We start from the raw sequence: 24802 nt of genomic DNA, 5'->3' as shown, positions 1-24802 counted from the left end.
CTCACCGTTCTCCTGTGCTGCGAGTGCACCAAGTTTCATTCCGATTGGTTGAATGTCATAAAAGTTAGCGAGGTTTAAAAATCTTGAAAACCGCGCGTTTGCAGATCGATCTCTTCTCTTGCCAGTCAGCGCCGCGTGGATTAGTCTCTTCCGCTGTCAGTCCCTGGGAAGGTCCGCCCCTTCCTGTGCCATCGCGTCTTTACTGGAGCTGAGGATGGCCGGCGGAGGTTTCCAACCGAACACAATTTTCGGAGGGACCCGAAGCAGCTCAGCTTCAAGCAGCCCAGCCCCAAGCAGCCCAGCCTCAAGCAGCCCAGCCCCAAGCAGCCCAGCCTCAAGCAGCCCAGCCTCGGATACCCGATTCAACCTGACCCAGCATGGGAGACCCGACCCGGCCCAGCCCAGCTCAGAGTGGGAGACCCAGCCCAGCCCAGCCCAGACTCAGAGACCCAGCCCAGCGTTGGAGATGTCGCTGATGTCGCCAAACTGAAAGTAGGAACTCTGATTCCGGTGGAGGAGAACGACCAGCGCCTGCTGTGAGTCCCCATCGCACCGCCAATTCAGCCACTACCCTTCTGGTCCCACTCGCTGGCTCCCCCCCCCCCCACCCCTGTGATGCCCCCCTCTCCCCCATGGCTCTTCACCGTATTTTCTCCGAGCTCACCCCCTACCCCCCCTCCCCTTCCCCCCTCCCACGCCACACCCCTCCCTCCCACAAGCCCCCCTGCCCCATCCCCCCCTCCCCTTCCCCCCTCCCCTTCCCCCCTCCTCCCTGCCCACACACCCCTCTCCCCCACACACCCTGCCCGCACCCTCCCCCCCCCCCCCCGTTCAGGCTCCTGCCTTCTCCCCATGACCTCTGACACCTGGACCAACAAATATTATCAAGTTTGGTAATGGTATAATATTGTAACTATACCCAAAATAGTTCTTAATTTCTTGAAAATGTTGTGAAAATGGGAGGTGGAGAACAGCAAGCCCAGGAGGTGTGTGTATGGACGTACACACACATTCATTACCAAGCATTTTTGAATAATGGTAAAGGGATGGGAGACCATGAGGTATAATGGCTCAAAGTAGAATAACACAGCTACCTGGTTGTACCATAAGGATGTGAACCCATAAATGTTGCCAGAATCCTTCAAAGCTTAGCCCATATGGGAAAATTGGAAGGCTTAGAGGAAGAGATTTGTTTTTCACAGGAAGATGAAATTAGAAAAAAAATGGAATTAATACATTTTTAAAATTCCATTAAGACTCCATTGCCAGAGTAGGCCATTCTGCCCTTCGTGCCAGCACCGCCATTCAATATGTGTACAATATTAAATTTGCTGACCACATCTGATCTCCCCATCCTCTCCTATCAGTATTTTGTGTCTATTTTTTGCTCTAAACCAGCATTTGCAACAAGAGCACACACATCTTGGAGCAACAAATTTGCGCAAGGATCAAATGTTCTGTTCATATTTAAAACGACACAGCTGTGTAAATGTGTATTTCTATTATCTTACCACTAAATGCATTCCAGGATTTCACTCACCTGCCTCAGGGGATATGGTGATAAATGAGCTGCTCCATTCACTCCACTGCTTACTGCCTTGAACATATTTGCGGCGGATCTGAAACTCATATTCCCTGGAGGGCTCACAGTGGTTGAGATAGCATAAATGCCCAATTATATCATTTTTAGCTACCTAAAATTGGTGACAGAAAAAACATATTTGATTCCATCCGTTGTTACACATTTTAATTTTAAGATATTAATAAGTATACAGTTTATACCACAGCATTTGCCACATAATTCAATCTTGCATCTTGGTTAGCAAAGTGCAGATGCATATAATATAGTTATCTGTTCAAAGGTGCATTGTGATACGATACGATAGAACTTTATTTATTTCAGGAGGGAAATTGATCTGCCCAAAGTAAAAAAAACCCCAATATACACAAAACATGAAACTAAAGTGACGAGTGTAAAGGATTGGGGATGTGCAAAGATTGGGGGGGGGGGGGGGGGGGGGGGGGAGTGGAGGGGAGTCACTCAGTCTATCCACGACAGGAGGGAGTGGAGTTGGACAGTTTGATAGCCACAGGGAAGAAGGATCTCCTGTGGCGTTCTGTCCTACATCTAGGTGGATCCAGTCTGTTGCTGAAGGCATTCCTCAGGTTGACCAGTGTGTCATGGAGGAAATTGATCTGCCAACAGTTAAACCGTCAAGTTGCACGACATTCACGCTGACGTTTGCTGTCATGCGGGTGACGCCTGGTATCGGTTAGGGACCACAGATGGGCTGTAAAATATTCTTTCTTCAATGCATGAATTTTAAACATTAATATATTAAAACTAATACAATAAAATCAATTGTGCAAATGAAAAGATGTCTGAGTCATTCAGTTTTATTTATAGATGTATTGGTCGCTTCCAGATCCAATCAATGGCTCTATAACTTTTCACAGGGATGGATTCAGTGAGTGTAGACTGAACCCCCCCTCTCACCTCCACCCCCCTCTTCACCCCTCCCGCCCCATCCCTCCTTCTCCACTTCCCCCAACCCTTCTCTCTTCCCCTCTCCCCCCCTTCTTCCCTTCCCCCCTCTTCCTTCCTTCTCCCTGCTCCACTCTTCTCCCCCTTCTCCACTCCCCCCCTCCACCACATCCCCTTCCTCCCCTCTCCCTCCCTTCTCCCATTCTCCAACCCCCACTTTCCCCGACGTCCCCCCATTTGTGGACCCAGCCTGCGACCAGCGATCCCCCGCACACTATCCCACACACAATAGGGACAATTTATATAAACCTGTGCGCCTTTGGAGTGCGGGAGGAAACCTAAACCCTAACCCTAACCCTAACCCTAGCCCTAGCCCTAGCCCTAACCCTAGCCCTAACCCCAGCCCTAACCCTAGCCCTAACCCTAACTTGAGGTTGATAGGCTTGGTATAAGTATAAATTGTCCCTAGCATGTGTGTGATAGTGTGCAGGGGATCACTGATCGGTGCAGACTCGGTGGGCCGAAGGGCACTGTATCTCTGAACTAAATGTGACACATGGGTCCCAGGTGTTGGACTCAAACCCCCAATGTTCTGCCTGCTCCTCATGGGAACTAAACTGTTGGCCACGAGATGTCCCAGAGGCAGATCTCTCTTCCAATGGTCTCTCCAAACCCCCAGAGGCAGCGGTGTTGTTCCCAAAGTCTGCATTTATCCCATAGTCAATGTTACTAAAACAGATGATGTGGCCTTTGTGTAGTACTATTAGTGGGATCTAGCTGTCACAGGCTGGGTCCACAAATGGGGGGCATCGGGGGAAAGTGAGGGGGGGGGGGGGGGGGGTTGGAGAATGGGAGAAGGGAGGGAGAGGGGGAGAAGGGGATGTGAGGGGAGGGGGGGGGGAGTGGAGAAGGAGGAGAAGAGTGGTGCGGGAAGAAGGGAGGAAGAGGGGGGAAGGGAAAGAGGGGGAGAGGGTAGGGGGAAGGGTATGCGGGGATTGGAGAAGGAGGGATGTGGGCAGGAGGGGATTGGAGGGGAGAGGGAAGTTCAGTCTACACTCACTGAATCCATCCCCGTGAAAAGTTATAGAGACGGAAGCGGACCAAAATGTCTATAAATAAAACTGAACGACTCAGACATCTTTTAATTGACACAATTGATTTTATTGTATTAATTTTAATATATTAATGTTAAAACCCCAACCCTAACCCTAACCGGGCGTCACCCACAGGGTGACGTCGCCCCTGGATTTTGAACATTCCAAAATGACGGAACATCACCTACGTGTCACCTGCACGTCACCGCGCGTCACTATATGCGTCACCGCGCATCACGCCCAGACCACAACGCGACAACCTCTTTCCAGGCTGTCGCCGAAAATGTCGCCCAAGTGGGACAGGCCCCTAAAACAATCCTGAAAGCACTTTGCCAGCATCCCCATTGTCCAGTGAAACGCAATGAAGTGAATCATTTCTGTATTCCCAACAATCCTTTGCTTCTGGTGCACCCATTACTTCTCTTTTGCAAAGAACACATTTTTTTGGTATTCATTGATATTAATTTGTGTTCTCCTATTGGTGTCTGTGGATATTTCCTTAGTGTTGAACCACTGTATAACAAAAAGTGCCGGAAATACTCAACAGCTCAGATATACTTCGTCTACTCTTATTTCAAGTTCGATTGTCAAGAGTATTTTGCTGTTTCTTTGTAACATTGTGTTCAGTACAGCAAGGCAGCAGTTACTTCATTTTTCAGCCAAACTTTGCAAGAGGTCTGACATACATCCGTGCAAGAAAGATGGCAGAGGAAGTTTGTCTGAAGCTTCTTATCTGAGTTCAGATATGGCTCTTGGTACAAAGAGTGGCCATGGAGGTCTGGAAAGACAAAGAGGAATAATACAAGCACAGTAAACATTACCTCTGCAGCAAACCTGGAACTTACCAGAGTCCAGTTGACTTCTGGATCAGATTTTATTTTATATTTTGCTTCAAAATCATACTTTGCACTTGGTGTTGAATTTTTCCAATGAATAATGGTCTTGGATGCAGAATTGTTTATAAATTCAACTTTTATGATTTTCGGAGTGTCAGGCATCGCTATTTGAACAGAAGACATTGTTACAAATTAGCATTAAAATTAGATGAATAATTTTCCCATCTTCCTCCCCTCCCCGATAGAAGAAGGTCTTGGGAAATTTATTTTGGATTAGTTACCAGGGCAGAAATCCATATGAACAATGCTTCAGGGTTTTTAGTCTGCTGCCAAAGTGATGGCAGTGCTTCAGGCACATTTCAGAGTTTTACATCGGATATGTTTACAGCTGTTTGCACTAATCTCCATGAAGTTTGTGCATGATTGGATTAGGCCCCAAAATTAGGCTGATTTTAGGCAAAATTACATCTAGATACACCCATGAACAACTTCTATCAGTAATTCTGACCAACATCTCTCTTCTTGTCGAGTCCACACACAAGATTAGAAGTTGTTCAGCCAGAGCTGAACACACTTCTCGACATCCGCACACAATGGTGTCTGTCTCGCGCTTCTTGTTCTTCTTGTGTGTGGTGGTGGAAAGATTGGTGGAAACAGGGCCGCGAAGTGAACGCTCTTTCCTTGACCACACTAACATCTGTGGAGTGAGAGGGAGTTCTTTGAAATGGAGAGACTTAACTGATTCCCATACCACTGGGTGCACATTTAGTTACAGCAGGAAACAAGTGTTGACATGGGTGTTTGTATCAGGGTGACACTGGCTTGGAAATGTCTTGATATGCTGTAAGGCAGCATATTCAAATAAATGTTTTTTTTAGAAAAGCAACACTTGGCTCGTGACCAGGAAGTCAAGCTTGACTCTTAGTTTCCTCGTTGATCCACTGACCGTCATTTGGCAAAATGTGTTGTTTCTTCAGATGTCCCCAGAGCAGCTCCTGATGTACAGGGTCACAACCTGGCCTCACTTTCCCCTGCTGATAGCCTCTCTAGGGTGAAGAAACATCATGGATGCCTTCACGTTGGACCAGAACTGTATGTATTGAGTGTTGGAGATTATGGGGAGAAGGCAGGAGAAAGTGGTTAGGAGGGGTTAGGAGGCAGCCATGATTGAATGGTGGAGTAGGCGATAGACTGAATGGCCTCATTCTACTCCTATTCTTTATGACCTTATGACCTATATACATCCTCAACTAAATTGAACATTTTATGTGCAAAAGTGACAGCAAGAATGAGTTGGGATCACCATAATGTTTAAGCCGCTTGTTTTGTTCAGTGTTGTGATTCACTCTAATCTTGTCCACACCTAACATTCACAAAATGTGTTTACCATCAGTAGAGTTGTGTAACAGATTGATGAGAAAATGGCACATTTCTAATTAGGTGGCTCAGTAGCAGTTTACTTAAATGTAAAACTACTGAACGAGTAGTTCAAGCCCAGAAATGAGAGTCAGATACATTTACAACTGTATAGATTATAATGCTGTACCTATATCATTGAGCTCAAAGGCTAAATCCTTGGATGTTGCATTTCCTAATGCATTCAGAGCTTCCACCCAAACCTTGTATTTCAAGGCTTCTTGAAGATGATGTCCTGGGACAGTGACAATGCTGGCTCTGGATTCTGCTGAAAATCTCTGTTCTTCACCTGTTTTCACACTGTAATACAAGATAAATACAGATCTCAAGCCGAGTAACAGCTGTTCAATCACTTTCATGAAACCAAACGGTCACAAATTTTCTTAAAATCAGCATAAAAAGAATCCATAAATATCAAAGGGTTAGTTCAATTTTTTTTCTAGTTCTGCATTATCATGACAATGGGCTTCTGATGCAAGGCTTCCAATTGGTATCAAAGGAAGCCCAATCCTTACTTTAAAATTTGTTAGCTGTTGATATTTAATATGTCATATGTCTTTGTATGTTGGCTTCGATCATTATTCAATGTGGTTGTGCTCCACAAGGATGTACTCTCATCTCCCTTCTTTACTCCTTGTCACCCACGATTGTGTAGCCATGTACAAATCTAATTCAATTTACAAATTCACAGGCGACATCATTGTGGACCGAATATCAAATAATGACAAGAAGGAGTACAGGAAGGGGATTGAGATCCTCGTGACTTTGTATCGAGACAACAACCTTTCTCTCAGAGTCAGCAAGACAAAAGAGATAGTGATCGACTTCAGGAAGCAATGCGGACACAAACCCCAGTTTGCATTGATGGTGTCAAAGTACAGATGGTTCAAAGGTTCAAATTTATAGGAGTAAATATCACCGAAAACTTCTCCTGGATCACTCATATTGAAGCACTAGCCGAGAAAGCACACCAACGCCTCTACTTTTTCAAGAAGGCTGAGGAAGTTCGACATGTCCCCTACAACTCTCACCAACTTTTACAGATGCGCCATAGAACGCATTTTATCAGGATGCATTACAGCATCCAAGACTGCAAGAAATTGCAGTGATATGTGGATGGAGCCCAGACCATTACACAAACCAAGCTCCATTCCATTGTCTCCATTTACATCTCACGCTGCCTCGGCAAGACCACCAGCATGATCAAGGAAGAGTTGCACCCTGGCCACTCCTTCTTCTCCCCTCTCCATTTGGAAAAAGGTATAGAAGGTATTGAAGACCATCGTTCATCCGTACACTATTTCCATGTTATCTCACTTTCGCAACCTACACACTAAGGTGCAATTTATAGAAGCTAATTAACCCACAAACCTGAACACCTTTAGAATGAGGGAGCAAACTGGAGTTTCCGGAGAGAATCCAAATGGCCATATATAAAACGTACAAACTCCGCACAGACAGCACATGTAGTCAGGATCGAACCTATGTCTCTGGTGCCATGAGGAAGCAGATTTACCATTGTGCCACTGTGCTGATGCAGGAACTGATTAGGAACTGATTAGGAACTGATGCAGGAGTTTTTAAATGATGCCCCCTAATTTTACTCAATGGACCATTTTTGGTTTCATAAGAAAAATCCATAAATTGTTTTTGACATTTTCATTTGACTTAATCTCAACAGTTTTTATTTTGACGAAGAGAGTTTAGTTGCCTTCTTTTGCACGAAGCTCCTCAACATCATTCCATGCAACATTTGCTTGTTTTTAATCCGTACACCGCCTCAGATATTTGTACCTGCACAATGGAGAGGCTGTCTGCCACGGCCATTCCCCATGTGAATCTACAGTATCCCCTGATCCCATGAACATTTACAACTTCTTGGTTGTAAATGTTCACTCAATATTACTTGCAGATCGATTAAAAAATCCAAGCTACCATTTGGAGACTTTCACTTTCAAGTTTGCAAGCCTGCAGTTGAGGTTAATTACCAGAGGAACTCACAGGTTAACACTTGATTAGTTACTCTTGAAATGCGATGACAGCTGGGTTTTGTGGCTAGAATTGTCCTGGCCACAGGTTCCGTTTTAAAAGAAACAATTAAATGCCAGAGAAAGATTAATAAATTAACCTAATAGAGTAAGAAAATCTACCATGATCAAATTACCACTACAGTATTCAGAATGCTACAATCAGTCTGAAGAAGGGTCCCGACCTGAAATGTCACCTATCCATAATCCCCAGGGATGCTGCCTGACACGCCGAGTTACTCCAGCACTTTGTGTCTTTTTTTGTAAACGAGCATCTGTCTTGTTTCTACAATACTACATTCAATATTCCCGTGAAGCCACACAGCTGACATTCAAGTTCTCAGATGCATAAACCATAAGCTTTCACTCACCTTTGGATGTGAAGGGTGTATTTTGTCACAAGAAACGTCTGTTTCCCTGCTATCCAGCTGCACTGCATGTAGTTGTGTCTCCATACACACTTCAGATCACTTGGCTGACTTGGGGGATCTAACAATGTAAATCACAGCATTAAGGTTTTTGCTTAGTTTGAGCTCTGGCATTTTGCATCCAGATAGTTCTATAATATAAATGAAGCAGGATGGTTTTCTGAGGCAACTCTGAAACAATACAGTTTTGACAATGGTTATCTTGAGGAATTTACCACAGCCTTGATAGGATTGCTCAGCTTTAAACAAAAAGCTATAATCAGAAGTTCGTGCACAACACACAATTAATTGTAATATGACAAAGCCAGTGAAAATGGTAGTGGACAAATGAAACCACTACACTTTTCTGTACTGTTCCATTACTAATACATTAATATGAATTAATATGAACATTACCCCACATAGCGCATGTCATGAAGGCTTGGATAGAGTGGATGTGGAGGGGTTGTTTCCACGAGTGGGAGTCTAGGACCAGAGGTCATTACCTCAGTATAAAAGGACATTCCTTTGGGATGGAGATGAGGAAGAATTTCTTTAGTCCGAGGGTGGTGAATCTGTGGAATTCATTGCGATAGAAGGCTGTGGAGGCCAAGTCGACGGATATTTTCTAAGGCAGAGATAGATAGATTCTTGATTAGTATGGGTGTCAGGGGTTATGGAATAAGGCAGGTGAATGGGGTTGGGAGGAGGAGTTAAATCAGCCATAATTGAATGGCAGAGTAGACTTGATGGGCCGAATGGCCTAATTCTGCTCCTATCACTTATGAACATGAACATATGAAGGGAAGGAAAGGAAATTTAGAGGGGGAAACATCTTTTACATCTTCATGTAACCATGTTAAGTGATAGCAATTTTGTAACAAATACTTACAACCAGATTGAAGGTTTTCTCGACACACTAGCATATTGGTCCCATCAACGCATTCAACATAGCAGTGTATTATGAGGTCGTGGGTCGTAACGTTGTTCATCCAGTAATGAGCCGATGTATTATTAAAGCGCTTCATTTGTACTTTCTCTTTATTAATAACGAGTTTAAATTCATCAATACTGCAATGTTGTTTCCCGGAAACACAGGTGATCGAAATGTTTGAACCCACCAGGAAGACTGGAGCTGGTTTTACCACAACTATACCAGGAAATTGAACAAGGGAAATACCTGAAACTAAAATGAAAAAAACAGATGAGAAGATCATCCATCAGAAACATGAATTGTTTACAGTGTGGGGCTGCTGCCCATATTTGGCATCTATGGACATAAACTCCAGAGACGAGAAGAATGAAAGGTGATCTGATTGAAACATACAACATTTTTATGGGGCTGTAGAGTGGAAGCAAGGATGATGCTTTCTCTGGCGAGGGAGCCTGGAATCAGTGGTCACCATGTCAAAATATAGAGTGGCCTTTCAGGACGAAGATGAAGAGAAATGTCTTCACCTGAAAGATTGTGAATCTTTGGAATTCTTTACACAAGAAGATTGCCACAAGAAGAGCAACTTGAGAGTAATCTTTCCACCTCACAGGGTAAATGGAAAAATAATCATCTCTTAAAGTCTCATAGAGAGAGACATCACAGAAACAAGTCTCTGAGGCCATGTCAACCAATAAGCATGTTTCTTTACACCAATCTCACCCTAACCCATTTTATTTTCCATACACCTACATCAATTATTATAATTCTGACAGGCATAGATTGACATGACCTTTTACCCAGGGTGGAAGTGTCCAACACTAGAGGGCATAGCTAAAAGGTGGGTGGGGGAAAGTTTAATGGAGATGTGCGGGTCAAGGTATTTAAGCAGAGAGTGGTCGGGTGCCTGGAGCAAATTGCTGATGGTGGCAGATATGATAGTGGCATTTAAGAAGCTTTTGGACAGGCTCATGGAAGTGCAGGGAATAGAGAGATATGGACCATGTACAGGCTGAGATCTATTTAAATAAAAATTGTTACTGCATTTTCCTGAATTAAACAACGATACATTTTACAGTATTATTGTCTTTGAAGTGTTTTTGGATATTGTTTATATATTAGTTTATTATTTACTCACATTTCAATATATAACACAAGCTAGAAACATAAGACTCACCATTTGATGTAATGCATAACATCATTGCAGATACCTTCTTTATTAAATTAGCTAGACCCATGGTGAAGCCATCAAACCTTCCTGTAAAAATAGTTTTTTTTACACAAACTTAGTAACAATGGAAAAAATACTTCCACTTTATTACAAACTATGGTTTGTGCTGTTTTTAATTAGGAGCAGCCATTTAATTAAGGTAGATTCATTGTTTTGATTTTTCAAATTTATGATATCGAATACATACATAATGTATTAATAAACAAGTTTCAGAAGTTCTAATTGTGTTCCTTCCAATGCCATTATTAATTAAATAATGTGACAGTACAAATTATCCTGATTAGTGTCAAAATTGAACCAGTTAAGAAACTGTGTGCAAGAGGTTTTGTTATAAGTTGTATGAAATACAGAAATGCTATATTGGATTATGTTCCAAAGTAAAAATGATTAACAGCAGATGTCATGAATCTGAAATGTAACAGAGCAGACTGGAAGCACAATGCAGGTATGTGGGAAAACACAAAGGAATATATCCTTCGACATTTTTGCCACCTCCCACTACTGGCCACATCTTCCCATCTCCTCCCCTTTCGGCTTTCCGCAGAGACCGCTCCCTCCGTAACTCCCTGGTCAATTCATCCCTTCCCACCCAAACCATCTCCTCCCCTGGTACTTTCCCTTGCAACCGCAGGAAATGCTACACTTGTCGCTTTACCTCCCCCCTCGATTCCATCCAAGGACCCAAGCAGTCTTTTCAGGTGTGGCAGAGGTTCACCTGCACCTCCTCCAAACCCATCTGTTGCATCCGCTGTTCCAGGTGTCAACTACTCTACATCGGTGAGAACAAGCGTAGGCTTGGCGATCGCTTCGCCCAACACCTCCGCTCAGTTTGCAATAACCAACTTGATCTCCCGGTGGCTCAGCACTTCAACTCCCCCTCCCATTCTGAATCCAACCTTTCTGTCCCGGGCCAGAGTGAGTCCCACCGCAAATTGGAGGAGCAGCACCTCATATTTCACTTGGGTAGTTTACACCCCAGCGGTATGAACATTGACTTCTCCAATTTCAGGTAGTCCTTACTTTCTCCCTCCTTATCCTCCCCTTCCCAGCTCTCCCACAGCCCACTGTCTCCGCCTCTTCCTTTCTCCCCCCCCCACATCAGTCTGACGAAGGGTCTCGAACGAAAACGTCACCTATTTTTTCGCTCCATAGATGCTGCCTCACCCTCTGAATTTCTCCAGCATAAATATCTATAAACAGATATTTTAAAAAGGTGGGAAACTACAAAGTGAAAAATAATTTAAAATGAAACAGTGGGTGAACAAACTGACACTGCGTTCTCAGGGTGGCACGGTGGCGCAGCAGTAGAGTTGCTGCCTTACAGCACCAGTCACCAGGATTCAATCCTGCTCACGGGGATTGCCTGTATGGAGTATGTCCATTCTCCCCTCGACTGTGTGGTTTTCTCCCACACTCCAAAGATGTGCAGTTTTGTAGGTTAATTGGCTTTGGTAAAAATTGGCTTGGTGTGTAGGATAGTGGTTAGTGTATGGGGATCATTGGTCAGCATGGATTTGATGGGCCGAAGGGCCTGTTTCAAACAATATATCTCTGAACTAATCTATACTCAGATTGGGAGTCAATTGCTTCAAATTGCTTCAGATACAAACTGCTTCAAAGAAGATAGTCAAATGAAGTACAGGTCATTAATACTGTATAGTAGTAATATAAATATGACCAAATAATATACAAGTTGCAGGAGAGGTGGTCATATATTAGAATTTAATAGAGGTTAATCTGACTGAAATTCCTGAGAAAGGAACAATAGGGAAAAACACATTTATACAAATATTGATTTCTGCAAACCCAAATGGGACCGATATGTTGAACTTCACAATTTTTCAAGGTTTGAATGTGAGTTGATATATGTGGATGTCACCATATTGAAGGAGGTAGAACTGAAACAACTAGACTCCAACTTTGGGCAATTATGAGTGAGGAGGCAGGAGAAAAGTATCATGGAGAGCCTCGTTCCCCCCAGGAAGGGGAGGGGAAATGTATAATGGGGGGCAAATCACATTATAAGTAATAGATATGGTTGAGCAAAGGGCCAAAATAAATCTGCTGTTGTAAAACTGATAAATAAATCTTAATTAAGATATGAGACAGGAGTGTTCAAGTTCTATTGGTGAAGATTAGTGAAAACAAAGGAGACCATTTCTGGAAGGTGGAGTCATAGAATCTTTAAGCACAGAAACAGGCTCTTCAACCTAACTGTCCATGCCGACCAAGATGCCCCACCTAAGCTGGTTCCATTTGCCCGCATTTGGCCCATATCTCTCTAAGCCTTTCATACCCATATTCCTGTCAAAGTGTCTTTTCAATGCTATTATAGCAGCTGCCTCAACTATCTCTTTTGGCAGCTTATTCCATGTACTCACCTCCTCCCCTGAGTTGAAAAAGTTGCCTCTCAGTTGCCCCTCTCACCTTAAACCTGTTTTTTCCATCCCATACCCTGGGTAAAAAACTGTGCATTCACCCTATCCATTCCTCTCATGATTTCATACTCCTCTATGATATCACCCCTCAACCTCCTGCCGTCCAAGAAATAAAGTCCTACCCTGCCTAACTTCTCCCTATAGCTCAGTCTCTCAGGTCCTGGCAATATTCTCATTAATCTTATGTGCACTCTTTTCAGTTTAATGACATCCTTCCAAAGCAGGGTGACCAAAACTGAACACACTAAACCAAATGCTGCTTCATCAATATCTTGTACAACGTTACATAAAGTCCTAACTTCTCTACTCAGTACCCTGACTGATGAAAGCCAATGTACCAAAAGCCTTCTTTACCACTCTGCACTCCTAGATCTCTCTGCCCTGTAACACTCCCAGGGCCTTATCGTTCACTGTGAAGGTCCTCACCTGTTTTGACTTCCCAAAATGAAATACCTTGAACTTATTGCATTAAACTCCATTAGCCCTTCCTCCGCTAACTTGCTCAGCTGATCAAGAGCCTGCTGCAATTTTTGATAACCATCTGCACTATCTGCAAAACCACCCACATTAGTGTAATTTGCAAACGTACTAATTATGCCTTGTGCACTCTAATCCAAATCATTGATGTAAACCACAAACAACAATGGGCCTAACACCGATCCCTGCGGCACACTATTCATTACAGGCCTACAGTCTGAAAAAATCCCTTCCACCACCATCCTCTGTTTCGTCAAACCAACTCCATATCCAGAGTCACCAGAGAAATTATGGCACTGCTACATCAATAAAGATAATTCGATTGAGTCCTAATGAGAGGCAAAGGTGCATGATTTCATTGTTGTGGTGTTTGCAATAGATATCACAAGAAGAATGGGAAGTCTTCTTTGTTACCAGATCTGGGTAGCAGACAGAACCAACTGAGGATATTGCATTGAGCTTTGGACCAGTTACCAGTTGTATAGAATAGCAAGAGAGGAATTAAAGAAGTCAAGCTATGAGATGTTGAAAATATGGTAGCGAATGGTGGGCAATGTCACAGAGATGGAAGAATGGAATATTAAGTGTTGGATAGAATACCAGGTAGTTGCATTTTGTAACATCTTTTGGAATGAAGTAATTCACTGTAATACTTTTCAAAATTCACATCATAAGAAGACTTCTGTAAATAATATTTCCCCCAGTTTTTTTCTTATAATGTGAAAATAGCCACTCAGGTCATCAGATCTGTGCCTATAAACATTGATTTTGTCTTCCAAGGTAGAAATTTCTGCTTTTGATTCTGATTCATGATCGTCTAGGAAACTTATTGATCGACTATTGGATACATTTGCATAATTTAAAGAAAATGTTGTGGAGCAGGGCATGATAAATATGGAGATGAAGTAACAGATTTAAAAAAACAGAATTTACTGATTAATTCAGGGAAATAGTCACAATACATCCAGTGAGTTCTAAAAGTGAAATAGTTACAATATCTGTACCATAATGAAAAGCAGATTATATCCATGAAATTATTTCTATAAACTAAACCGTATTTCAACGCCATTTTGTTTTTTTAAGCTAATGCTGGAACAGAGGCACAAGATAAAATAGCTAAGATTCCTGGTCTAAATTGCAACATTGTAATGTTATTCTTTACTGTAAGATTAGAAAGAACAACCTGATAAAATTGACAACAACCTAATATCATTGGCAGCAATCTGCAAGCTATTTTGTTATTCAAAGTCCTAGTGAAATTAAGTTTGTCACAGAACTCAGTAAAATATGCCACTGTAACTGAAAGGATGAGCACCCAAAGGGAACAGCATTGCCTTGATTATGCAGTTAGTGAAGTGGAAAAAGAGGCAATATTTGGGGCACAGTGCACAGGTGGCTGGGATCATATGTTAACAATAGGGAAGAAGGTAGAATCTGAAGGCGACAAAGCTAAATAGATGGCATCAATAATCAAATAGTATGGTAAAGTGGCATTCCCGTGACCAAGAGTTCCTGTGACATTGAGCTCCTTTCTTCTAATTCAGTCATGTTGATGATCTGCCAAGTCTGAAGAAGGGGCTCGACCCGAAACGTCACCCATTCCTTCTCTCCAGAGATGCTGCCTGCCCCACTGAGTTACTCCAGCATTTTGTGTCTACCTTCAAGTTGATGATCAACCTGTTGACTGTGTCTGATGAAACCGTGATTTGCTTTTATATTTGTGATACTAGAATTTTTTACTAAAAGTGGAGATGATATTCATGCATTCTGCCAACATCCCTCAACCAATAACCCTTGATGAAAATTAAACTTGCGACCCTACTATTCTCCAATGTGCTACATTATCTACGCATTTGTAAATAGAGATCTGAATTTTTTTTAAATATGCTTCCAAGATCTCAAAACACTTTGCTCTAATGGTGATCGACGTAATACAATTTTCCATTATGCAGTGGATTAACATATCTACATTGAATATATGTTATATGTCAATTGGACGAGGAAGGCAAAGCATTTTTCTGTTTGCAGGCTCATGGACTCTGTACAAAAAGAGCTTGAAGATAAGTTTAAAGATCAATTCTCAGGAGTTCAGCTACATTTGAACCACATTTGTAATCTAACTCAGATGATTAAGATGGTGCCAGGTAAATGTTATTTTAAGGGTGAGGCACATAATTTGCGAGAATAATTAGTAAAATACTTACTGTTCACCTGTGCTACGCTGGCACTGTTAGCCACAAAAGGTACAAAATAAATAGATTTATCTGTATTTTACTCTGGATGAAATTTCAGAAATCACCAGAAATGATTTGCATTTTTTCTGATTTTATTGAATTTGGAAAACCGTTTCTTGTCTAGCTAACAGCGACAATTATCCAGTGAGATCTCTTCAGTAGGACCTTTCTATTGATGCTGACTTGCTCAGTATTTTCAGCATTTTCAGTTTTTGTTTTAGATTCCTTCAGCTGTTGTACTCCTTCAGTATTTTTAACACTTTCTTTGTAAGATGTATCCAAAACCAAATGTTACAGATTGGCACATTCCACGGTTTATGACTATGTGCTGAAAGACATGTGGATGCTTGATACTGCCAATACAGAATGGGGAAAGTCTGCAATATAAGGCCATCCTACTGCTGCACATGTAAGCAGTCTAAAGATCTCTTAAGACATAGAACATAGAACAGTACAGCACAAGAACAATTCATCCATGCCAAACATGATACCAAGACTATAATCTATCTACCTGCACATTCAATAGACAATAGACAATAGGTGCAGGAGTAGGCCATTTGGCCCCTCGAGCCAGCACCACCATTCAATGTGATCATGGCTGATCATCCACAATCAGTACCCCGTTCCTGCATTCTCCCCATATCCCCTGACTCCATTATCTTTAAGAGCCCTATCTAGCTCTCTCTTGAAAGTATCCAGAGAAACAGCCTCCACTGCCCTCTGAGGCAAACAATTCCACAGACTCACAACTCTCTGTGTGAAAATGTGTTTCCTCATCTCCGTTCTAAATGGCCTACCCTTTATTCTTAAACTGTGGCCCCTGGTTCTGGACTCCCCCAACATCGGGAACATGTTTCCTGCCTCTAGCGTGTCCAAACCTTTAATAATCTTATATGTTTCAATAAGATCCCCTCTCATCCTTCTCATTTCCCTCCACTCCCTGCATATACATATGCCTATCCAAAAGTCTTTAAATGCCACTCATGTACCTGCTTCAACTACCACCGCTGGCAGCATCTTAAATATAATTTAAGGTAATTGAGCCTCAGTAAACGAGCTGAAATGAGTTGGGAGGAAATTTGTTTTGAAGAGCAGGCTTTTCCTGAAAGAATAGTGAAACTCAATGTAATATTACTCCGTTCTACAGCACATGGGGCAAATACTTGGAGACAAGACAGACACAGGACAACAAAGAAAGAGTGGAGAAGTTAATACATTTGCAAATTTCATGAGTATTGTACATTTTTGGAAAAAGAAAATCCACTTCTATTTTAAAACGTATGCTTTCTGCTTTCACTTCTATATACGGTAGGGTGTTAGGCATAGGCAATAAATTCTGGTTTTCCCTGTGATCTCCACAACCCAATAATGAATTTATCATAAATAGGCCCCAACAATGTCAGTAAAAAGAACAAAACGTCTTACCCAGTCTCTTTGCTGATGTTTTTAAAGTTAGGCCATGAGGTTTTACTCTGCCAATGCAAATAGTTTGTCTGAATTTATACAGAATGGAGGATTTAAAGAATGAATTTTCTCATTCACCAGGCAGCTTTCTCTCAAGAGCAAAAACCCTTTAAAAGTCACATACTATTTTAGTTTACAAAAATACATTTTGATTTCCGTTGATCGTAGGATTAAAATAACCAGTATTCAGTCTGCTTTACCTTATTTCCCATGAAGGTGCTTTTCTTTCTACTGATTGATGTAGACCTTCCAGCTCCGCATTTTCTGCTGCAGTCTTTGCACCTGCCAGCCTGTTTAACAAAGAACTGTTATTTTCACACAGATGATGGTGAAACTGCCGAATGAGAATCTAGGCTGGCACTAATTTCAGGGCAGTACAATATTTTCCGTTTGAGTACTGACTGGATCACATGAGTCACTGGGAAAACCCCTTTAGGTTGCTGAATTATGTGGTCTTTGCACTTGCTGAAACTTGATAACATATTTCCAACACGTGCAAAAGTCCTATCTTTATTAAAAAAAACAAACGCAATGATTTTAACTGCTTTAGGCGCATAATCCTTGGACTTCAATTAGATTTCTTTTGCTGTTCAAAGGATATATTTTAACATGAAGTAAGGTTCCATTACAGTTTTTTAGGAGAAAGCAGTTGTTTTTTAACCTTAATTTAATAATTGAACAAAACACGTTGCAACCAGGACACGGCTTATAATTTTTAATGATCTATTTCCTGTTTAAATAGATTATAAACTTTCTAAAAACCTGTATATTTTATGTCATTAACCATATAACCATATAACAATTACAGCACGGAAACAGGCCATCTCGACCCTTCTAGTCCGTGCCGAACACATAATCTCCCCTAGTCCCATATACCTGCGCTCAGACCATAACCCTCCATTCCTTTCCCATCCATATAACTATCCAATTTATTTTTAAATGATAAAAACGAACCTGCCTCCACCACCTTCACTGGAAGCTCATTCCACACAGCTACCACTCTCTGAGTAAAGAAGTTCCCCCTCATATTACCCCTAAACTTCAGTCCCTTAATTCTCAAGTCATGTCCCCTTGTTTGAATCTTCCCTACTCTCAGTGGGAAAAGCTTTTCCACGTCAACTCTGTCTATCCCTCTCATCATTTTAAAAACCTCTATCAAGTCGCCCCTTAACCTTCTGCGCTCCAAAGAATAAAGCCCTAACTTGTTCAACCTTTCTCTGTAACTTAGTTGCTGAAACCCAGGCAACATTCTAGTAAATCTCCTCTGTACTCTCTCTATTTTGTTGACATCCTTCCTATAATTAGGCGACCAAAATTGTACACCATACTCCAGAATTGGCCTCACCAATGCCTTGTACAATTTTAACATTATATCCCAACTTCTATACTCAATGCTCTGATTTATAAAGGCCAGCACACCAAAAGCTTTCTTTACCACCCTATCTACATGAGATTCCACTTTCAGGGAACTGTGCACAGTTATTCCCAGATCCCTCTGTTCACCTACATTCTTCAATTCCCTACCATTTACCATGTACGTCCTATTTTGATTTGTCCTGCCAAGATGTAGCACCTCACACTTATCAGCATTAAACTCCATCTGCCATCTTTCAGCCCACTCTTTCAACTGGCATAAATCTCTCTGTAGACTTTGAAACTCTACTTCATTACCCGCAACCCCACCTATCTTAGTATCATCTGCATACTTACTAATCCAATTTACCACACCATCGTCCAGATCATTGATGTACATGACAAACAACAGTGGACCCAACACAGATCCCTGTGGCACCCCACTCGTCACTGGCCTCCAACCTGACAAACAACCATCCACCATTACTCTCTGGCATCTCCCATTTAGCCACTGTTGAATCCATCTTGCTACTCCACCATTAATACCCAACCATTGAACCTTCTTAACCAACCTTCCATGAGGAACCTTGTCAAAGGCCTTACTGAAGTCCATATACACAACATCCACTGCTTTACCCTCATCAATTTCCCGAGTAACATCTTCAAAAAATTCAAGAAGATTAGTTAAACATGACCTTCCAGGCACAAATCCATGTTGACTGTTCCTAATCAGACCCTGTTTATCCAGATGCTTATATATATTATCTCTAAGTATTCTTTCCATTAATTTGCCCACCACTGACGTCAAACTAACAGGTCTATAATTGCTAGGTTTACTCTTAGACCCCTTTTTAAACAATGGAACAACATGCGCAGTACGCCAATCCTCCGGCACTATTCCCGTTTCTAATGACATTGAAAGAACTAATGTTAAATAGACATAAGTAATTCATATTTTCCCACATAACTTTTTTTTTTCATACCCACTATACATTTCAGTTAAATTATTTACATATATTGATGATATATTTTCTCTCATAAGAACCTAATCCACTGTGTTCTCCCCTGACCCTCAGTCTGAAGAAGGGTCTCGATCTGAAACGTGACCTATTCCTTTTCTCCAGAGATGCTGTTTGACCCGTTGAGTTACTCCAGCTTTTTGTGTCTATCTTCAGTGTTCACCTGGAGCTCAATTCTGAAAAAATACTCAAGTTTTTAAAAAATTCTGAAAAAAATCCTGATCTCAAGGTCTCAAGTCTACTTCTGATCTCAAGCTCAAAATCACAAAAATATGTAAAGGTTATGTACATTATGGTTATATGGTCGTTAACTTGAAATGGCTAGGAAATTCCATTCAGCAATTTGTAATTAAATATATACGTACATTTATTCCATTCAGACATGTACAAGTTTTGTTTTCTTCAGAATCTATGTCATATGTTGGTCCTCCAAATAAAATAGGTCCCTGGTTAACATGCTTGACATGAACTGAGTTTATATTATTTAGGTTGCTTGAATAATCATATCCCTTTGGATAAGGGAGATTAAATAACAGCTGGAATTTATGCAGCTAATAATTATCTGATGCTAGAACCTATTTGCAATATATTTGAGAGATCTTGGTTCTGCTGCCATTCATCAACAAATATGTTGGCCATTATTTGCTAAGGTCACACAAAAATGAGCAAGCATGTTTGCGCAGTGAATTGCTTTAATCTATAAATGCTTCAAAGCCAACTAAATGCTCGTGTCAAAGTAGAGAAGCAACTGATCAAATTGAAGCTCTGTAGTCTGAGAATATCTGGTCATGAAAGATGATAGACAAAGAGTCTCTAAAATATCCCTGTATTTAATAATGCAAAAGAGATTAATGAAGTTAGGGTGGTGGATATTGTATACATGGATTTTAGTAAGGCTTTTCATAAGGTCCCTCATGGTAGGCCGATCCATGAAATTAAGATGGATGAAATTCACGATGGCTTATTCTAGGAAGACAGAGGGTTGTGGTGGAAGGTAAATATTCAGCTGGTGCTCAGTGACCAGTGGAGTTCCGCAGGGATCTGTGCCAGGATCCCTGCTGTTTGTGATATATAGATATAACTTGGACGTAAATGTAGATGGTGAGTAGGTTTGCTGATGGCACCAAATTTGGAGGAGTTGTAGACAGTGAGAAAGGCTGTCAGAAGATACAGTGGGATATAGATCAGCTGCAGAAATGGGCAGAGAAATGGCAGATGGAATTTAACCCAAACAAGTGTCTATCTCCTTCCCCAGCCATTGGACTAGGCATCACCACACCTTGGCCTTAGCCTCAGAAACTCCTCTCATGTTTCTGCATAACATCAGATGGCGGGCAGGAACAGAGATCTGTGGATATACTTTTTTTTTTTTTTAATTTTTTTATTAGAAGTACGGTAAATTACAATAATACACAACACATATATCTTAATACATTTTTTGTACCGCTTCAATTTTTTTTTTGAGCTTTAAGAAAAAGATAGAAGTAAGGAAAGTAAAGAAAGTGCGCAAGAGTCGTGAAGTGCAAGAGAGTGTTGGGAAAAGAAAGCCCCTTAGAAAAGAAGTTAGAGAAGGAAGTGAAGTAAGAAAGTAGACCCTAGAAAAGAAAGAAAAAGAAAGTAAGGACAATTGCTCTATTATAACATTGAACTCCGCAGAAAGACTACCAACCAAGTCTGTTTTTGTTGTTTTACCTCCCATTGCCAGGTCCTGATACCATTTATTTATTTATTTATTTTTAAAATTACTATTGCACCTCATGCTTGTAATAGGTCCATAAACGTAGACCACGTCTTTTGGAATTGGTTTGCTTTACCTGCTAAGAGGAATCTCATCTCTTCCAGATGTAATGTTTCAAACATATTTGATGTCCACATTTTTATTGTTGGTGTGGGCGCATTTTTCCAGAATTTAAGTATGAGCTTTTTTCCCATTATTAGCCCGTAATTGAGTAAATTCTTCTGATACACGTTTAATTCAGGGATACCTTCCAATATCCCAAAAATGATCCATTCTGGTTTTGGTACCAGTTTTATTTTAATTAATTTTGAAAAAATATCAAATATTCCATGCCAGAATTTTTGGATTTTTGTACAAAAAACAAAAGAATGCGCTATGTGGATATACTTATTTGCTGCATCATTATTGGTGCAATGTAATTTCAAAGCCTTCTTTGGGGTTGTTCATATTTTAAATCAACAACACCTCAGCAATGGCTGTATGTTTACTGGCTGGCTGCAGACGTTATTTGCTGTGTTCTTAGCCAGCTTTTAATATGCCTTCATCTGTAGCGTGATATTGGTGTCATCCAAACCTGCAACATCTCAGTGCAGCAGCAGAATAATATGTATGCTAATGACGGTATGGACCTGTTTTTTTTTGTGTACAATATGTGCTGATATCTGGAGCAGTGTGTTACAGAATGTTGCAATGCTTGACAGTCATCACTAAGTAAGCAGTTGGCCTCAACATACAAAGTGCATCTAGACCGCTCCAACCCTCAAAGAGCAAGCAAGCAAATGGGGAAATGGATGACCTTCAGTGTTGGCCCAAGATATATCATGTTGTTTTCTCCCCTTTAGTTTTTACCTGAATAAATACTCTACATTGCTAATGAGAAAGAAGCCAGAGTTTAGTTCATTCTCCTTGGTAGCTCAAGCTGACACTAAAGGAAATGATAAATTCAACGGAAAACATGTACAGATTACACAGATTATATCTGTTCCAGTTTGAGTAGGTTTTTGTTTTTTGAGTGTCCAATCTATAATCTTCTGGGTTTTGCAATAACTGGTATTGACTGAAATCTAGATGTGATTAAAACTATTGAATATTTTTAAATATAATCACTGAAAAAATCTCCTGCTGGCATCATTAGGATACTGATGTGGTTAATGACATTCAGCGTTATTTGCGTGCAAATGGTTCAGTAATTTAAGGTGACTATTTAACTCAAACAGTTAAAGTTGCTAATAATAAAAACATAAATGGTTGGAAATACTCAGTAGGTCAGGCATCATCTGTGGAATGAGAAACAGTTTAATTTTGTGTCAAACACCCTCCATCTTTACTATGGATGTCCAATCACTCTACACATCCATCCCCCACCAGGAGGGTCTTAAAGCCCTCCGTTTCATCCTCGACCGCAAAACCAGCCAATTTCCGTCCACCAATACTCTCTTCCGCCTAGCGGAGCTGGTCCTTACCCTCAACAACGTCTCCTTCAACTCCTCCCAATTCCTCCAGATCTAAGGCGTAGCTTTGGACACTCGCATGGGTCCTAGCTATGCCTGCCTCTTTGTAGGGTATGTCGAACAATCTCTGTTCCAGGCATACACTGGCCCTATCCCCGAATTCTACCTCCGCTACATTGCCGACTGGATTGGTGTTACCTCCTGCACCCATGCAGAACTCACTGACTTCATCAACTTCACCACTAATATCCATCCTGCACTCAAATTCACTTGGACCATCTCTGACATATCCCTACCGTTTCTAGATCTCACCGTCTCCATCACAGGAAACAGACTATTGACTGACATCTACTACAAACCCACTGACTCCCATAACTATCTTGACTACACTTCTTCCCATCCTGCTTCTTGTAAAGACTCTATCCCCTACTCCAAATTCCTCCATCTGCGCCCAGGATGAGGTTTTCCATACTAGGGCATCGGAGATGTCCTCATTCTTTAAGAAACGGGGGTTCTCCTCTTCCATTATAGATGAGGCTCTCACTAGGGTCTCCTCGATATCCCGCAGCTCCGCTCTTGCTCATCCTCCCCCCACTTGTAACAAGGACAGAGTCCCCCTTGTCCTCACCTTCCACCCCATCAGCCGTCACATGCAACATATAATCCTACAACATTTTCTCCATCTCCAAAGGGATCCCACTACTGGCCACTTCTTTCCATCTCCACCCCTTTCTGCTTTCCACAGAGACCGTTCCCTCCATAACTCCCTAGTCAACTAGTCCCTTCCCAGCCAAAACACCCCCTCCCCAGGTACTTTCCCCTGCAACCGCAGGAGATGCAACGCCTGTCCGTTTACCTCCCCCCCCTCGACTCCATCCAAAGACCCAAGCAGTCTTTCCAGGTGAGGCAGAGGTTCCTCCAACCTCATCTACTGCATCCGCTGTTCCAGGTGTCAATTTCTCTACATCGGCGAGACCAAGAGCAGGCTCGGCGATCGTTACGCTGAACACCTCCACTCAGTCCGTCTTAACCAAGCTGATCTCCCGGTGGCCCAGCACTTCAACTGCCCCTCCCATTCCCAATCTTACCTTTCTGTCCTGGGCCTCCTCATTTAACAGAATGAGGCCCAGCGCAAATTGGAGGAACAGCACCTCATATTTTGCTTGGGTAGTTTGTACCCCAACGGTATGAACATTGACTTCTCTAACTTCAGATAGCCCTTGCTTTCTCTCTCCATTCCCTCCCCCTTCCCAGTTCTCCCACTAGTCTTACTATCTTCGCCTACATACTTTCCTTGTCCCGCCCCCTCCCCTGACATCAGTCTGAAGAAGGGTACCGACCCGAAACATCACCAATTCCTTCTCTCCATAGATGCTGCCTCACCCGCTGAGTTACTCCAGCATTTTGTGTCTACTCGGGTACTTTATAATCTGTTATAGACTGGGGATGGTTGATGAGGAAAAATAGCCATTATAGGGACCATAAGGATGTTAATGACATCTTACGACTGTTAAAAGCACCAATTCAAACTTGTGAACCTATAAAGTTTGGTTTGGAACGTCATATGCTGGATCATTGGAATGATACTGCCATGCTGGTGTATGCCAGCCACTATTAATTCATCTTCAATTTCAATGATGCTCACAATTAGACAGATTAGTGATTTTTTTTACTTCTCCAAGTGGTATGAACTGTGTGCTAAGTGTTAACCTCAATCTGTGACATAGTGACCACAATAGGTTTAAAACTACGGCACATCACGTACAATATAACCACATGGTTAGCACATGAACTGTTGAGGAAGTGGCAAAATGGTGATAGTATTTTGTTTACATTGCATTAACATCTCATTGTACTAAATACCTGTATCCCGACACAATTTCTGACCCTTTAATTCAAAACGGAGGTGTATTTTATTTGGATGTGTGCTGACTGATGCTCGATGGAGCCATAACTGATAACATTTGTTGGATTATCTTTTAAAATATCCATTGACAGATTTCCATTGTAGCTCCCTTCAAAACTGGAGCCCACCACTGTAGCTTGTCATAACTGATAGGGGAATGTAAGTGGGAAGCGGGTGGTTTGGGTGAGCCGGGTGAGCCGGGTGAGGATAGTTTGGTTCACTTTTCCTGAAATCACAGGAGTTGTAACACCTGCCCGTGTACCTCCTCCCTCACATCCATCTGCGACCCCAACAG

General features: G+C 41.8%; 1 protein-coding gene across 1 annotated transcript in view; it reads right to left on the bottom strand.

The window, feature by feature from the left end:
• The window catches only part of LOC116977730 (interleukin-23 receptor-like), a 62201-nt gene extending 44855 nt beyond the window's left edge, over positions 1–17346 (bottom strand). Inside the window, exons 1-7 of the mRNA XM_033028451.1 lie at positions 17241–17346; positions 10374–10454; positions 9158–9451; positions 8230–8347; positions 5962–6131; positions 4425–4579; positions 1541–1694 (exon numbers count right to left, since the gene is read on the bottom strand). Of these exons, the coding sequence (XP_032884342.1) occupies positions 1541–1694; positions 4425–4579; positions 5962–6131; positions 8230–8347; positions 9158–9451; positions 10374–10434 (952 nt within the window). The 5' untranslated portion in view covers positions 10435–10454; positions 17241–17346. The remainder of the gene's footprint in view (positions 1–1540; positions 1695–4424; positions 4580–5961; positions 6132–8229; positions 8348–9157; positions 9452–10373; positions 10455–17240) is intronic.
• Between the last annotated feature and the right edge of the window lie 7456 nt (positions 17347–24802).

This window comes from Amblyraja radiata, chromosome 10 (genome assembly GCF_010909765.2).
Source record: "Amblyraja radiata isolate CabotCenter1 chromosome 10, sAmbRad1.1.pri, whole genome shotgun sequence".
NCBI lineage: Eukaryota > Metazoa > Chordata > Chondrichthyes > Rajiformes > Rajidae > Amblyraja > Amblyraja radiata.
Note: the sequence above shows the minus strand (reverse complement) of the source record. Positions and strands in the feature narration are given on the sequence as shown.